The sequence below is a fragment of the Poecile atricapillus genome, chromosome 2 (genome assembly GCF_030490865.1).
Source record: "Poecile atricapillus isolate bPoeAtr1 chromosome 2, bPoeAtr1.hap1, whole genome shotgun sequence".
NCBI lineage: Eukaryota > Metazoa > Chordata > Aves > Passeriformes > Paridae > Poecile > Poecile atricapillus.
This window is the reverse complement of record NC_081250.1, coordinates 81,611,438-81,627,581: the sequence shown is the minus strand read 5'-3', so window position 1 is coordinate 81,627,581 and position 16,144 is coordinate 81,611,438. Positions and strand designations below refer to the sequence as shown.

General features: G+C 37.1%; 1 protein-coding gene across 1 annotated transcript in view; it reads right to left on the bottom strand.

Moving 5' to 3' along the window:
- The window catches only part of SEMA5A (semaphorin 5A), a 412,149-nt gene that overhangs the window by 17,755 nt on the left and 378,250 nt on the right, over positions 1-16,144 (bottom strand). The window contains exons 17-18 of the mRNA XM_058831651.1: positions 8,518-8,736; positions 234-404 (exon numbers count right to left, since the gene is read on the bottom strand). Of these exons, the coding sequence (XP_058687634.1) occupies positions 234-404; positions 8,518-8,736 (390 nt within the window). The remainder of the gene's footprint in view (positions 1-233; positions 405-8,517; positions 8,737-16,144) is intronic.

Sequence of the window (16,144 nt, the reverse complement as noted above, 5' to 3'; positions counted from 1 at the left end):
AGTAATTTAGATTTTAATTTTTAAAGAGGGAGGAAGGAGGTAGTGTTCTGTAGAACATATTATGCTAGTACTTTACTGTAACATTGTAGCATCTAAGAGCTGACTGTGCACTTAATAAGGTAGAGAAATTATTTGCTTCTGCATAATTGATTAAAGGCATCACGTTGCCTAACTGGAAATGCCTTATTCTGGGGCACATAAAGAACAAAGATGGTTGGGCCAATTTGTGATACCTGGACATGGCTGTGTGTTGCAGAGTGCTTCTTCAGTGTGCAGGCCAAGGCAGATATCACCTCCATATGCTGGGGCTGGGTTTGTGCAGGAGCGGGTTCTCATGTAATGCCCTCCTCCACATGTTGCTGAGCACTTTGACCAAGATGACCAACAAGACCAGCCTCCATCCACTGAAAAGACAAAGAATACAGTATTTTTCCAAGCTGATGTGAGACATGACATAATCCAGCTCATCTTTGTCATATTCTGCAGAACTAATTCATAGCCAACTTAAATTATTGGATATTTTTAGTTGCCACTGAACATAGGTCCCACAAATTGAATCACAATGCAATTTAATTTTAAAAGGCGCTGGTATGCTGGAAAAACCTAACAAAATTACCCATACATGTAAGACATTTTTAGTGGTTATCATAATATTTTTAAGGGCAAAACTCTTTTTTTTTTTTCTTTTCCTTTTCTTTTCCCAGTTTTAAGGAAACAAAATACCAAAGCTTGTTTTGCAGAAATATTGTAAGCTCAGAGTAGTTTTTTATTGATATAAATAAAACTTAGGCAACTAATAACAACAGAAGGATGGAGGAATCCAGAATTTGTTTCACAACCCAGGTGGATTGCCTTAACCTTACGACCCATTTCAAATAATCTAACACAGCTGTGGGATTTGATGGGCCAATATAATGTTACAGTCTTAACACAGCTCTACCATAGATGTCAGAAGTAGAACAATGGCAGAAGTTTAAAAAAAGCAACACACATTGACAAAAAGGAGTTGCCACTTTAAGTTTCTAAAACAAGTTTTTGAAGAATAAATATTATTTACTTTCCCCTCCCTACCCCCTTTTGCATTTAGTAATTCAAGTATGTCAACCTCTTGTCAGAGTTTTCGCAGCATTCTTCTGAAATGTAGGCTGGATTTCATGGGAGACCCATTTTTCATATGGTTTATGACACATGGCCACTAGACAAGATTTAAATTAAAGTTCACCTCATTGCCTTCACAAGTCTAGCTACTTTGAACCCCTTTTATTAAAGCTACTGCTCCAGGATGTATTTCTGGTATTTACAGCAACATTGCAACCCATTTGCCAAAGCCTTTGTACCTGCAATTTGTACACGACAAAGTCAGATGTACTTCTCCCAGGGAAGTATTCCGTCTGCAAAGAATCTCAGTCTGGGATTTTTTGTTTGTTTGTTTGTTTTTTAAAAAAAAGAGACAAAATCTAAACTTTCAAAATTTTCATATCCTACAAGAAATGAATTTGTTTTCAAACCTCTATTTAAAGTGTTATCACTTGAATTCTTATGGAAGTAAATTATTTACCATGTCTTTTTGCTCTTTCCTGTTCAATTAATGAAACAGCCTTTCAAGGAATAGTTTCTACTGGTTTTCTGAAATGCTATTCCATCATTACCTCTTACCATAAAAAAAAAAAGGTTACAAATCTTAAAAAAATAGCTTACAATGAAAATATCTATGTGGTATTTGCTTTTAGATTTTCTCTTAGATGAGATGTAGAACATTAAAAAAAATAATCATTTTGGCTTTGCAGGATTGCGTATCACAAATGCACTTGCTAAGTTGAGTAGAATGATTTCTATGCAAATTATTCAACAGTGAGAAAATGAGCTAGAATTTCTCTATTAAAAGGTATACATGCATTTTTAATGTCATTTCAGATATAGTAGAGCTTCAGGTTCTCAATTGCTGATCAAACAGATAATTCACTACTGCATACCAAAGACTATTTACTAATCCTATAACTGAAGTTGTTGAATATACTGCATTTTATTCCCTATTTTGTTTGTTTGCAAGACCATCTTAAACATCAAAAAAGCATAGACTTGGCATTTCCTTGCTAAGAACTCTAGTCATGAAAACTCTTGCAACTAATTTATCTGAAATCTGATTTGGCAGACAGGATTTCTATAATCTGGTACAACATTCCAAGGATGCAATTTAAATAAATTATTTCCATTATTAAGGAATTCAGTGATTTCTGCATCATACAACAAATCATCATGCATGAGAGAGTTTTATACTACCTATCATAAATAAATACTGTATCTCATTAGAGTATCTGACTTGTTCTCTTACTCATATTTTTCTTATTCATACTGGAAAACAAACATGTCTTTTTGCCTGAGATAACTATTAATGCAGTATTATGCAAACTCATATCAAAGAAAGCCATAGGTTGTCTTCAGTGCAGATGAAATGTACTGTACAATTTTATAAAAATTTCAAGACACAGTATCTTTTATTCAGAACTTGCCTCTTTTTTTTTTTTTTTAATCATGTCAAATAAAAGCAGAAGCTGTTACCCAAGCTTTTTATTTCATATGATATTAAGGCTTTACCATTCTAGATACTCCCTTTTGTCTTCTTTTCTATTTTTCTTTTAAGTGATCTTTGACTAGCTCAAATGAATGATCAGAGGCATGTCTGCTGCAACATATAGACCTTCATGAAACAGAATTGATTCTACCTAAGATTTTCTACACAGAACATAAATTGTCTGCAAACACTGCCAGTGCATCATTCACTGTAATGGAGGCAGTGACCCCCAACACTTTCCTACTTATTTTTCAATAGACCAGAGTGAGAATTACAAATGCACCTGCATTTGAAATTGCTATTGATCTACAAGTGGCTGAGAACACAGAGACTGATGTGACTCCCAGGAACACCATGTTCCACAACTGCAGAGATCATGGCTGTAATGTGTGTTCAGATGTAAAAGGAGAAGTGGGTCTGGAGAAGGTGGGGAAGGACAAATATAATAGACTATGTTAGATTTGATCCTAGTTGAGCTGAACAGTGCAATTTTAACTGTTGGGGTTTTTTTTAGCAACTATTTACCTAGACTGCCTCTAACCTTTCAAGGACTACTGTAACCACCACTTTTATAAAGTCCCCAGAACATTTTCTTTTCAGTAACAGAGGATAATAAGGCATCATCATGGTTAAATAAGATCAAATAAGTGGGTATTTACTGCTTGAGTTTTTACAAGACCTAAATAGAGCTCTGTGGTTTCTTTCATCTTTGAGTAGCAACACAGCATCATCTGGTTTTTTCTTCCTTTTGTCATGGAGCCATTAATTTCTGCCTCTTATAGGAGGAAAAATACAAAGCAGCAAGGAAAGTTCCAGTCACTACTGTTTCTTTACATAACAATTTCATAGAGATGTCGGACAAAAGAAAGTCATTAAAGTAGTTCCACACTGAAAGATTTAGAGTCTTTACATTTTCAGTCAATTTGCTGAAGGTGGTCCCTTTAGGAAGAAGGCTCTTTTTGGCTAGGAGGGTGCTATCAAACAGTGCTCTTTCCTTTACAGTAAAGCAAACAACTTTTTGCCTACTGGCCATTGTTGAGGTTAGTATGTATATCTTCACTGTAATAAAAAATCCACATGCTATAGGGAAGAGGATGTGCCAGGAAGAAACAGTGTACAGGAATGCGATCTCCTGAGACGTCAAGACAAAACATCCACACAACTGCAGAATTTCCAAGATGCACTTTGGGTTTTACAAGGAAGTGTGAGTAGACACACTGGCCTCACCTGCTTTCATGAGAACACAGATGGAATTGCAGGCTCTTTTATAAACTGTCTTCATGTTGGGCAGCCTACTACACCTTTCCAGATACTCAGGGATCATCCCATTCCACCTCACTTAGTCTACTGTTTTCTCCCAGTCCTGTGGGATACTGCTGTGTGTTTCAGTGTGGGAAAAGAACAATTTTTACATCATAGTTTACAAAGGCAAAGTCTTATTTCTGTGATACTTTTTGTTCATAAAAGCAATGCTGGATGACACAAATAGTCAAAATAGTGCAATGCAGAAGCACAAGCCAAACAAATGATTCTAAGAAAAGAACAGTAACAAAATCTATGGGTCCACTTCAGTTTAAGTCTGTAACTGAAACTTTTAAGTCAGAAAACCAACACTTGCTTCAAAGAGCAGTTCATCCCTCTTCTTGCTGGCTACAGAAGCAGCCTAGAGAGATCAGTGCATATTATGAGATAGGCTTCAGGCTCCATTTACTGAAGTATTTTTTTTTCCTCCTGATTTATCAAGCTACCGCAGGATTAATTTTATTCTTTTAAATAATTCTTGTTTTTTTGTCGCCCAGTATTAGTTCAAAGAAAAAAATAATAGGAAGAAACGAAAACAATAAAGAAGAAAATAATAATAAAAAATGAAACCAAATAAAAAGCAGTTGGCTTTAGGGGATGCATAAATCCCCTTAAATAGTCTCAGGGATTTTTGCATATCTGAAACTCATTACTGTTATTAGCATGTTTAGTGATATATGAATTTATTCAGATCTTCTCAGCTAAAATGTCACAACTAAACTAAACTAGAACTACTAGAATAAAAATCTGAAATTGGTAAGATCCCAAAACATTGTCATGAAGTATCAAAATTTCATATCTAAGAGATGGAAACTGCCCTTTCCCTCCGATCCTCCACCATGCCCTGAGCAGAAGAAAGACCTGTGGCTTATGCTACTCAGTGGTGCTTGCACAGTTCTTCTTTAAATGTCTAATTAAGGCACATCAGCCAAGTGTCCCCATGTCCCTATGCAAAGGAATATAAGAGAAGGCAACAACAAACAAAACAGAACACAAATGAAGAAAAGTTGTCTTTTTCTACAGAGATAACTGAGTCTTCTGCAGTACTATGAACTAGGACAGTTCAGTTAGCTGTTTTATTGTCATGCAAACAGATCTTATACTCAGCAAATTCCTGTAATTTTTTTTAGATTTGAAGAATTTATCATTCAAACAACATCATTATCTATTTCTCTGCATGATGTAAATATCTTCCAAACCCCAAAGGATAACAAAACCCTGATATGACTGATTTTAGATTCCTTTTATTATTGACTGAAGATTAGTAACTCGAAGAAAACAAATGTCAGTGAGCATTCACAGATCCTTTCCATAGTTATTGAGGCTGTTCAGCTCAGTTCTTGTCAGCTTAATGCTATTCATATCTCTGAGACATAAAAAAGAGCTAAGGCACAGGTTCAAAGCTTAATTTGCTAGGGCAAGACAATAGTTCAAATTCTCCTGCCCCTCAAAGTAGCTTAGCCAGATGGAAACAGGACTGAGAACATGCCTTTGCCCTATACTGGCTCACAAACTATTTCTGCAGCTTATTTGGGAGAGTGAGATTTAATTGAAGGCAAAAATTGTATGAGGGATCATTCTAAAACTTGAACAATACAGACAAATAATTTGCCAGGACCTGGATACAATTTCTGGCACTGCTCAATTTACTATTATATATTCAGCTTTCAAATACTATGAGCAAAAGGCTCAGTGACTGCTACCAATCTGCTCATCAGTGGACCATTACCGTTTCTCTCTCCTCTTCAGGCTTAAAAAAGGTTTAACAGAACTCACTGAAGACAAAGTCTAGATAACTTCAGTAATTTTTTGAAGTTCTCAAATCCTGCATTTAGCCATCAATTTCTGTTTATTAATATATTAATAAGTATATTTAAGATGCTGCACATGTTGCAAGGCACTTAACCAAACAGGGTAACCTTGTACACTTTGATTGCTCCATGGGCTTTTTCTTTGTTTTAGTCCTTCAGAGCACTAAGAGAGGATGACACAGCCCAGATTAATTCACTCAGAAGTATAAAGTCCTACTGACCTTCAGCATGACTTAAACACCACTCAGTATATTTCTCTATCACTCCCCTTTCTCAGCAGTTTATATCATGAGGGGTTGATCCTGCCTGCAGTAAGCAGAAGAGGAAGCAAAGCAGAACCGAGCTTGCAGTGGCAGAAAGGGTTCTTTATGGCTTCCATCGCGCCTCTGCCTGCTAACCAAAATATTTCTGGAAGTATAATGACTGGACTGTTATTAAAGGGTTCTGTGCCAGAAAGGAGCATGTAAAGCTGTTCTTACCCTGAGGGAGCTCAGGAAAGTCTTAGCATCAAATTCTTTGCTGCAATTTTAATTCTAGTACTACGGAAAATACTTTCAGGTCAAGGTGAGAACAAAATCCCCTGACATTCCTTAGCCCTTCTGTCTCTTTCATTAAAAATTAAGAGAATTCAAATTTATTGGTGTGCTTCCCCATTAAGAATTTACTTCCTTCCTACAAGTTCATAATCAGGTCTAATTTATGGATAAGCCTTATTCTGCAATAATATTTTACTCTCCCATGTCTCAAAAAAAAAAAAAAAAATCAATTACATCTAGTGCTTGCAAAGTTTTCCCTTCAGATTTATCTGAGATCTGATTTAGTCTCCTATATTTTTTTCTTAATTACTGGCAAACAGTATTTCTGCAGCTGAGGCACTTTGTGATTCCTTGTTGCAGGCTATGATATATCTAAATACTTCATTCATTCTCTACATCTTTATTCAAATTTGCTTTGCTCTGAAAAGAAAAATAAAACTTGTCTCTAAATAAAATTATTAGATAGATTAGGGCACCACTTCTCACTTCAGAAAGGTCCACCACATTTTATATCAATTCATCTTTTAAAATATTTTCAAATTCAAAGTGCAGTTTTAACTTTCACTTTAAAATTAATGTTTTTTTAGTCTGAGGTATTGTTTATCTCATAAAAAACTAGGGCCTCTACAACAAACTTGTAAGTGTGTTTTAGTGGCTAAAACAATTTCTTTCAAAAAATGTAACAGTGAATAGCTGCAGAGCTTAATAAAAATACCACTTCTGAAAACTTTTGACTTAAACTTTAAAAAAAATCCCCAAATATTCAAAACAAAGTTTAATTTGAAAAGCAACAGCAAGGGCTGAACCACAAATCTAGCCCCATTATATAGATAATTTGTGTCCATTTAATCAATGTATTTCAGTTACTTCAGTATGGTGATACAATCCAATATCTCAGAGCTTGTGAGCAGAGCTGGTACTTCATACCACACCACACACATACTTCCAAGGAAGCTCAAGGCAATGTCGTATATCCTCCCTCTTGCAAAGGGAGAGATTCTGTTTGCAAGGGAAGCAAGAGCTAATAAGGAGTTGCTATGTTCTAGGTTGATTCACCTACTGCATACATCCCTGGGAAGGTTTGCCCACGTTGGTACAACGGTCTTCTAAATCTTTGGCTTAATAAATTACTGCCAAACTACTTGAACAGTACAGTTACATGAAACAGAATTGTTTATCATTTTATTATTCTGGAAAAAGTAAGGTGCTATGATTCCAGTCTGGGAACTAATGAATCAAATCATGCACTAGGGTTGTGCCCACATGGAGAAGACTTGGACCACAATTTCCTAATTGTCTGAAACATGGTGACTCTCTGTTGGTTCCCTTCCAACTCTCTTCAATAAAAGAGAGGTGGAATTGATACAATACAATAATTGATACAATTAAATTGTATAATTGATACAATATTGCTAATTGATACAATAAAAGAGGTATGAAAGCTTATTTCTAAATTTACTTGTTGCTGCTGGAAAGAACTGAGTCTTTCAGTATTCTCTCCTTCTTCCTCTCTGTGGTTTCCTATCCTTGAATGCTCTCTTCCTAAACCAATAGCATCTTTTCTTCATGTATTCTCCTATATCTTTCCCCTTTCTTTTCTCACAAAGCCTCTGTAAAGCTCAAAATCATTTCAGTTTGAATGTCTGTTTTATGAAGGGTGAGACGTGACTGAAACCAAGATTTTTTTCCCCCTATGTCAGAGACACAACAATGATTTTTAATCCAGAGTAGTTTTGTGTAAACACATATTTTACTTGTAATCATTTTCATAAAATCATAAAACAACTTTAAATTAAGGAGAAACTCAAGATTCCAAGAAAAATCTTTATGGAGTATTTGAATAACCATCTAATTTGGTCATCAGTTATGAATCTCATTTGCTGGTGGCTCTATACTAAAAAGCTATAAAAGATTTAATGCCAGAAACCACTGTGATGACAATGATATTTTGAGTTTAAATAAAGACTAGGACAGATTTCTCATATCTTGCCAGAATTCTTATGTATTTTTTTTTTCTCTACAAGTTTACATACTAAAATTATATTTTTACAGTCGATCTCACAAGTGAAAAAAGACATAGCTGTTAATATTACTGATGATAAATTTATTGACATCACACGGAAATATTACCCAAATCCACTTATATTATAAAAGTAAACTTGAACTGTAATTGATTTAAGAACAAAAACAAACCCAAAACTCACCAACTAAAATAGAAGAACCCCAAACCAAATATTGCAAAACCTTGAAGATGAGCTATTTTATTTTCACTTCTTTAATTACATTTGAAACGTACCTGGGCAAGGCAAAATGTTGCATTCCTGGTACTCTAGAGATGGGCCAAGGCAAGGAAGTCCCCCATACTTGGGCTCAGGATTGCTGCAGACCCGTTTGCGATTCCGGATACCTCTACTGCAGTCACGACTGCACTGAGACCACAGAGACCAGGGTGACCAGGCACCATTGATGGTATGAGCAGAGTATCTTCCAGAACGCAAGAAGTCCCCTGACAATCCTAATAAAATAAGGATTGAAAAAGTAATACTGAATTAAAACAGTATCTCACTCCAAAACAACCTTTTCCTCTTCAAATTTACTTCTGGACTTCTAATAGCAAGTAATATGAACAGGAAGGTTTTGTCCTTTAGTCTCACAATCACGATCTAACTTTATTCTCAAAAATCTGTTCCATAATAAAAATTTCATAATCTCTTATACAGAACTACAGTGAAAAGCTGGATCCAAGACTTCAGTTAAAACTTTATGGCTGCATTGACTGAATGGAGAATGATAAAAATTATTTCTCTCTTGCATAGGAATTACCATCAGAAAATCTCCAAATATATTACATAGACATAATTTCCTCTGTTTTACAGGAAAAAGGTGACAAAGGACACAGGATTGAGCTTCCTGTGACCACTCATCGAGCCAGCTCTCCTGGTCCTCCTGCAGGGCTCTGCCCACTCAATCCACCCAGCCTTCAGTGCTGCTGGCTGTGCAGAGAGGCTCATGGGTATCCCATGCACTGTACATGCACTAGCCATATTCAGACTTTAGATAGTGTAAACTAATAATTCCATAAAGTCTAGCAAAACTGCCCTTTTGTGAAAAGCAGTGTTTTGATACTTTAAGAAACAGTTTATTTTCCACGGAGTTGAAGTGTTCTAAGCCACATACAAACTATGGAAATCAGCCTTTTGGAGACACACACACACATCCACCCCGTAGAAAATTCCTTTTTAAAATAATCATCTGGCAAGTGGAAAACATATTTCTAAGTAAGTTTAGTACAGAGAAAAAACATTAGATTGAACAGCAAAGGATGAAGTCTGCAATTTATCGGTGAGAGGGGACACACAGATCTTGTTCACAGCATTCAACCAATAGACCTGGATATACTCCTGGGTGAAGTTCTAATAATCTGCAGCTCATTTGAGTACCTCTGTCACTTTGAGGCTTGGTCCTGCATGAGAAAAGACTCCTTCAACTGTACTAAGCACAAGACTGAAATCACTCTTGAGTTGTAGCCTTACCTCTAAGCATCATGACTAAGCATCTCCACCAACATTACTAGGATTTCCTATTGTTGCCAAAGCAGTTCACCTTTCACAGTGGAAACTCTATGACTGATGGACCAATAACTGCTGCTTTTATTGCAAGTACTTATTTAAGTAGCTGTGATGAGAGGAGGTCCTGTGAATGGTACTTCAGCCAGCAGAGGATGTGACCGGTATTGTCAACATAAGTACAGATGAACTGTATCATCAACAGTGGAGAAATGCAGGGCATTGTTTGCAGCTCTAACTGCAGCACAAATTTCTATTCTTAAGAAATTGTTTTGTGCTCTACCCACAGGCATAGGCACTGTGGAAGTATGAAATGGAGATAAAGGATTGGAAGACTTACTGAACAATGCCATGAGGACCCACAGAAATAATACTGTGAAGAGTCTGCCCAACAGCAGTTCTCCACTGAACAGGATCAGCATTCTGCATAAGCATGATGAAGGAGCCTCTTACTTGCAGTGTCCACCCTATTTCTATCCATGATTATGGCATTAGTAACACTGCTTAACTTCTTCCCCAAGAAATACAGTCACAGTCATCCCAAAGTAGAGGAGGGTGTGTGGTTTTTTTTTCCAGCTTGAAAACATGCTATTGCATGGAATGATGATGCATTGACACAGAAATACTGGTAATAAGAAACTGGTGAAATGAATAATAAAACAGCAGAATTACAATATAAAAATGGCTAAAAATGGATAAAAATTTTCATGAATTTTAGAGGGTAACTATTTCTCTCACACTGAACCAGATTCTATTACACAGATATTAAAAGCAGCATTTCAAAAATATAATACACATTCAAATGCAAAGAAGGGAGCAAGTACAGAGAAACAATGTGAACAATGATTACAGGTCCACTTTCCTGCTCTGTGTCATGGGGTTACTTTACCTTTAAGAAAGTTAAAGTTGCTGGGGACTCCTGGGAGTCTTTTGTCCTGACCAATTATCGGTCATTGCTGAGAACTGACAGCAGTTTTAGCCATTGAAAAGTAGAATCAACTTGTGAACCCCACCTTAAAGTGTACAACCAGAAGTCTGTGGTTCTCTTTGTTTTTTGGCTGTGAAAGGTGAGCAGAGTTTCGGCTTCTCGCTCTGCCCGGCCACATGTGGCCGGGCGGGGGTTGGGCCGAACCCGCCGCGTCTCTCGTCTCCCGGCCGGGAGATGGGGCTTGCGAGGGCTTGCCCCGGGCCAGGTCGGGCTGGGCCGGGCCCGGCCCAATCTCTGGCTCGGCTGCAGGTTTTGCTGTAACTACATTCACTAGAAAACTGCCGAGTGAAGAAGGAGAGGGGGTCTGGGCCTGCAGCAAGCAAAGACACCGACCACACTCTCCAGAGCAGCTATGAAGAACTTTCCATCGCAGACGGCTCCAGCTCCTGTTCAGCAGAGATCACCGAACCATCTACAAAAGCTTGGGCAGGATTTTAACTCTTTCTTATCCAGATAAGACTTGCGGATTAATCTTTTTATCCAGAAAGAGAAGAGGAGAGTGATCAACATGAAAAAAGACTTTATAAACTACTAGTGGCAAGAAAGAAAAGAAACTTCAAGAAAGGTAGAGAATTAAGAAGATGCTTTAATTAAGCTGAAATATCTTTCTGTTAAAACTATGGGGATGGACAATGAAGTCCTGAAAAAAACTCCTTTAATTCATGATAGTGTATGGGGAGGAATAGAGTGTTCAAAGTGTAAATTTGAGTAAAAAGCAGAGTAATTGTGGTATAGTGAAGTGCTAGGAGATTTGAAGCCTTAAGAGGTAATGAGAAAACTGTTTTCTAGTGAAGCGCACAGAAACAGATGAAAAATACTTTTTGCCTTTGACTAACTTATCCTTAAAAATGCTATCCCCAAACTCATGACCCATAACACATTTCAGAGTGATGTGGAATGGGAGGAGTGAGCTTTGATAACAGCAGCTCTGAGCAGCTGATATCAAGGAGACAGAAAACTATAACAAAATAGCTTTCTTGTGAGAAACTCCATAAATTAACAGAAAGGAACTTCTGTTTCTTTACAGAAACTGATAGAAAGACTGTAGAAAGAATCAAGATTATTTAAACCATCAAAATTATAAAGTTGTTGTCTCTGTTATCATGTGAACAAAAGAATGATGGGCAGTGAAAAATGAAAAAGTTTTTCTAAAAGTTTATTCTGGTGTTCTTATTCTTGTAGTTTGTCAATAAACTTTCTTTACTCCTTTTAAGTTTTATGCCTGGTTTGCTCTTATTTTAATCCATATCTCACAGCAAGAAATAAATAATTCTTTTTTTCCCTTTTTGTTAATTACTGGTTCAAAACCACGACACTCTGTAACACCTTTTTTTTCAATTTGGTATCACTCCAGTCATGGAAATTCTCAACTTATGTACACAGTGAGCTGTGAGAACAAAATAATAGTATATTTTATACCATAATTCTAAGTCAAGGGTTTTTTTTTTTAAGTTATTAAATTAAGAGCATTGCAAACAGTGAAAAAAGTATTAATCAGACCAGACTGCCAGTCATTCCCTTCATAAATCACTGCAGGATGTATCACTTCATAAGAATACTAGAATATTTTGAAGATATTTTTGCAGGATATGTGTAGCTTTTTAAGTCCTGCGGAAAATGTGTGACCTTATCTGACATTATGGTATTAGATTTCTTGTGAATGGGGACTGGGGAGTGGAATCTTCTAAGGGAAAGCTCTAAGGCAGTTTAGCTCTGAAACAGAAAAATATTCCAAAGAATCTTTTCAGTGTGGAATTTGGTCTGCAGCAAGTGTGCCCCTGAATTTTCTTCTTTCCAAAGCATTAAAAAAATTATTATAAGGACCAGTCTTTTCACAGTTTTACAGTAGTTAATACAGTGTTCATAAAGGGGCTTTTAGAATTTTCTAGTAACTACACAATAAAAAATTAACATTATGTCATTAACAGCATGGAAAGTGACAAGATCAGTTGCATTCTGGAAATACTGTTCTGTATATCCCTTGAACAATGTTATAGCCTTTTACAAGGGGTACAAGGTGACAAGGTGCACAGATGAGGGAAGGACAGTGAACATTACTTATCTAAACTTGAGCATGGGTTTTAACACTGATTCCCATAACTTCTTGCTAGACAAGTCAACAAAGTATGAGCTTGATAAGTGGACAGTGTTGAATAAGTGGAATGTGTTGAAAACCAGCTGAGCAACTAGGCCCACAGGAAAATGATGAACCATTAAGAGGCCAGCTGCAGAAAAGTCACAAGGTTCACTCCTGCTTAACACTATTTAATGACCTGGACAAGTTTGGCTTGACTCTGAAGACTGACTGATTAACCAAAGGGTTGTGTCACACTTTGATAAAGCAGAGAGAAACCTCATGGAGTTCAACTGGGGAAAATGCAGTCTTGAATCTGCACAGGAACATCCCATGCAATCATACTTTGAGGGCAACCACCTAGAAAGAAGCTCTGCAGAGACAGATCTTGGGGTTCTGGAGGACAGGAAGGCGAATGTCAGTCTGAAATGTGCCCTTGTGGAAAAGAAGGTGTTTGGGTTACATTAGGAAGAGTTTTTCCAGAAGGTCAAGGAAAGATTCTTCCCCTCCAGTCAACATTGGTAGAGAGCCCATCTGGGGCTCTGGAACCAATTCGCAAGTTCTTCATCTGAGAAGTCCTGTTTATTAACTGAGGTGGTAGAGGGGATGGGGAGCAATATAAAATGAATCAAAAGATTACACTGTAGAATTTGTTCAAGCAAAAATTCTTCAGAAAGTAAGTGTAATCCAGAACCAAGTCCTAGCCTTATCACAGTTTACATCAAATTCAACAGGAGAAGGCATAAATAGAAAAGAATCTTTCAGAGCAAGTGGTACAAAACTGAAAACTCCAGCTTGTCTCATTAAACTGTGGTTTTCTTGCATGCTGCTTCTGTTTGCAGTTTGGGCCATTTTCAGATTGTTCTATCTCCAACTCCAGGGACAGAAACCAGATTGTACCACCCAACAAAATCCAGCATTAAGCTGCTTTTCTCAGCTTACTGCTCCCAAGACCAATATATATATAGCCAAACCAGGATGCAAAGGCCAATGCCCTTGGCATGGCAGCAGCAAAGGTCTAGCTGCCAAAACAAAATCTTAGTCACCCTTATTTAAAACCCATCTACAGAGATAGTTGTAAAAATCTGTAAAGAGAATTATCAGTCTGCATCAATAAACTAATGAATAGTTTTCCCAAGACAGACAGAACATCTGTAAGTCAAATTCTGATCCAACCTTTATGACACATTCATTATCAGTAAAATTACAGAAAAATTAATACTGCTCTGCTGATTATTTACTTATTGCATAATGCAAATATAACTGACAACCATTGCTCAATTAATTTACAAAATTCTGATATAAACCAATATGATTTGATGATATATAAGTAAAGTTTTAAAAGTTTTTGATTGAATTAAAATAGCTTCATAAATCCACAAGAAATGAACGACATGTTAACATGAAACTCACCTGCCCTGACCGGCACAGGAGAAAAAAATCTGCCCTTTCAAAAGCCTGTAATGAGACTTTGGCAGGCCTGATTCTGCTTGAAAACAGAAGCACTCTCAACCAAGTTCAATTAATTTGCCTTAAAAGTGAGTCTCTATTAAAGCACATAATTTTATAATGATTCCCTAGTCTAGCCTGTAGCTGAGTAATACAGCCCTAAGTAAGACAGAAGTAGACAGGACACCTGATACATTACATTATTTGACTGATTTGTCCTCCAGTTCCGACCTTACAAAGAAAATTGAATTATCAAAGCCAAAATTCAGGTGTCCTGAATAATTTCTAAATGACAGCATAAAATACTGCTTGAAGTGCAGAGGTAACAAGGATAAGCAAAGATTGTTTCAGAGTTGTCACTTTCTAAAGATAGTCTGCTGTGGAGGCCCAAGGGCCAATGACTAAAATCCCCATCCCTCAGCCCTGGAGAGGAGGTAACAAATAACACCTCCTGAGGTTGGGGTGAGAGAAGGCCTCTCTCCCACACATCTTTGCAGTTATATGCTAATGAATTGTTAAGTCTGCTCCATTACTGGTTTACCAAGTTTATGCCACCCTGTTCATCCCCCACTTACCTTATGTTCCCTAGAATGTTCTCCCTTCCCTCAATCCCCATTGGCCCCAGTTTGCTGCAGTCCTCCACCCCTGTTTTCCTATTGGTTGTTCCTGTCCCTAACTCCACCTCTGCACCATTTTTCCCTGCTCCCATTGGACCCTGACACTCCACCCAGTTTTCTTTGTCCCTGGACCCTCTTCAGTGAATAAATTTTTCCTGGAGTGCCAAACAAAGACCCGTCCCTTGTCTTTCATCTGCCTAGAGTTTTTGTTGTGCACTCTGGGCTGAAGAAGTGCTGGTCACTCTCAGGCCATGTTGTTGTGTGACACAACAGTCTGCAAGTTATTTGACAATAATATTGAAGCATAAAACTTATATATTCAGACCTAAATACCTATAAGTTATAAAAAGGATAAACTTTCAAAACATAGTAAAATTGAAATAGTAAAATGTAATGGCAAACATTAATGCAATGCAAAGACAGCATATTTAAAAAACCCAAAGAGTATGCAGATGGAGGATATCATGTTAGCATGATAACTTTATTTCTTTTATATAGCTTTTCTGTGTTTAAGTATTTAACCCCGAAGTTCCACTGAGTTGTGTTTTGTCAAGCAAACTTGAATTTGTCATCAAATTCAGTTCTAACTTCCAGAATTCATTATGCTCTTACTCAGCATACCAAAGCTTAGCTTCAGTATGACAGTATAAGAGGTAACATTGATATGCGGAATAAAAGGAACCCTATAACTCGCAGAGTAGTTATAAGAGCAGGTATAAATTTATTCAGTGCTGAGGTGCATGGGGGATATCTCCTCCAAAAGCATGCACACTTTTTTGATTAGGTTTTCCCTTTTTATCCTTTACAGACTAGGTTTACGCGATACGCCTAATACATATTAATTTCTTAACCCCGCCGGTCTTCATTTCATATTACAATTAGCTCCATGCCCTTTTCAGTTCTTTGGCTACCTTTTGGGACTTCAAATCTGTTTCTTCCGGCTTAGGGTCTGAGGAATCTCCTTTGCTTAGGGTCTGAGGAATCTCCTTTATCTTGTGGTGCCTTTGTCTCTGCATCTTGTTTGTGTATTCTAGCTCCTTATCTCATCTTGCAGTCTGACCCTTTTTCTTGTTCTTGTGGATTAGGGTGTCAGGGTATGGTTTTTGTCAGACACCCCTTTTAGTCAAGCATTTTTTCTTAATTCTTAATTTCTTTGTTTCAACATCTCAAAATGTACTCCTCCTGACTACAGAACATTCCTGATTATCAGCACATGTTCTATTTGTAAA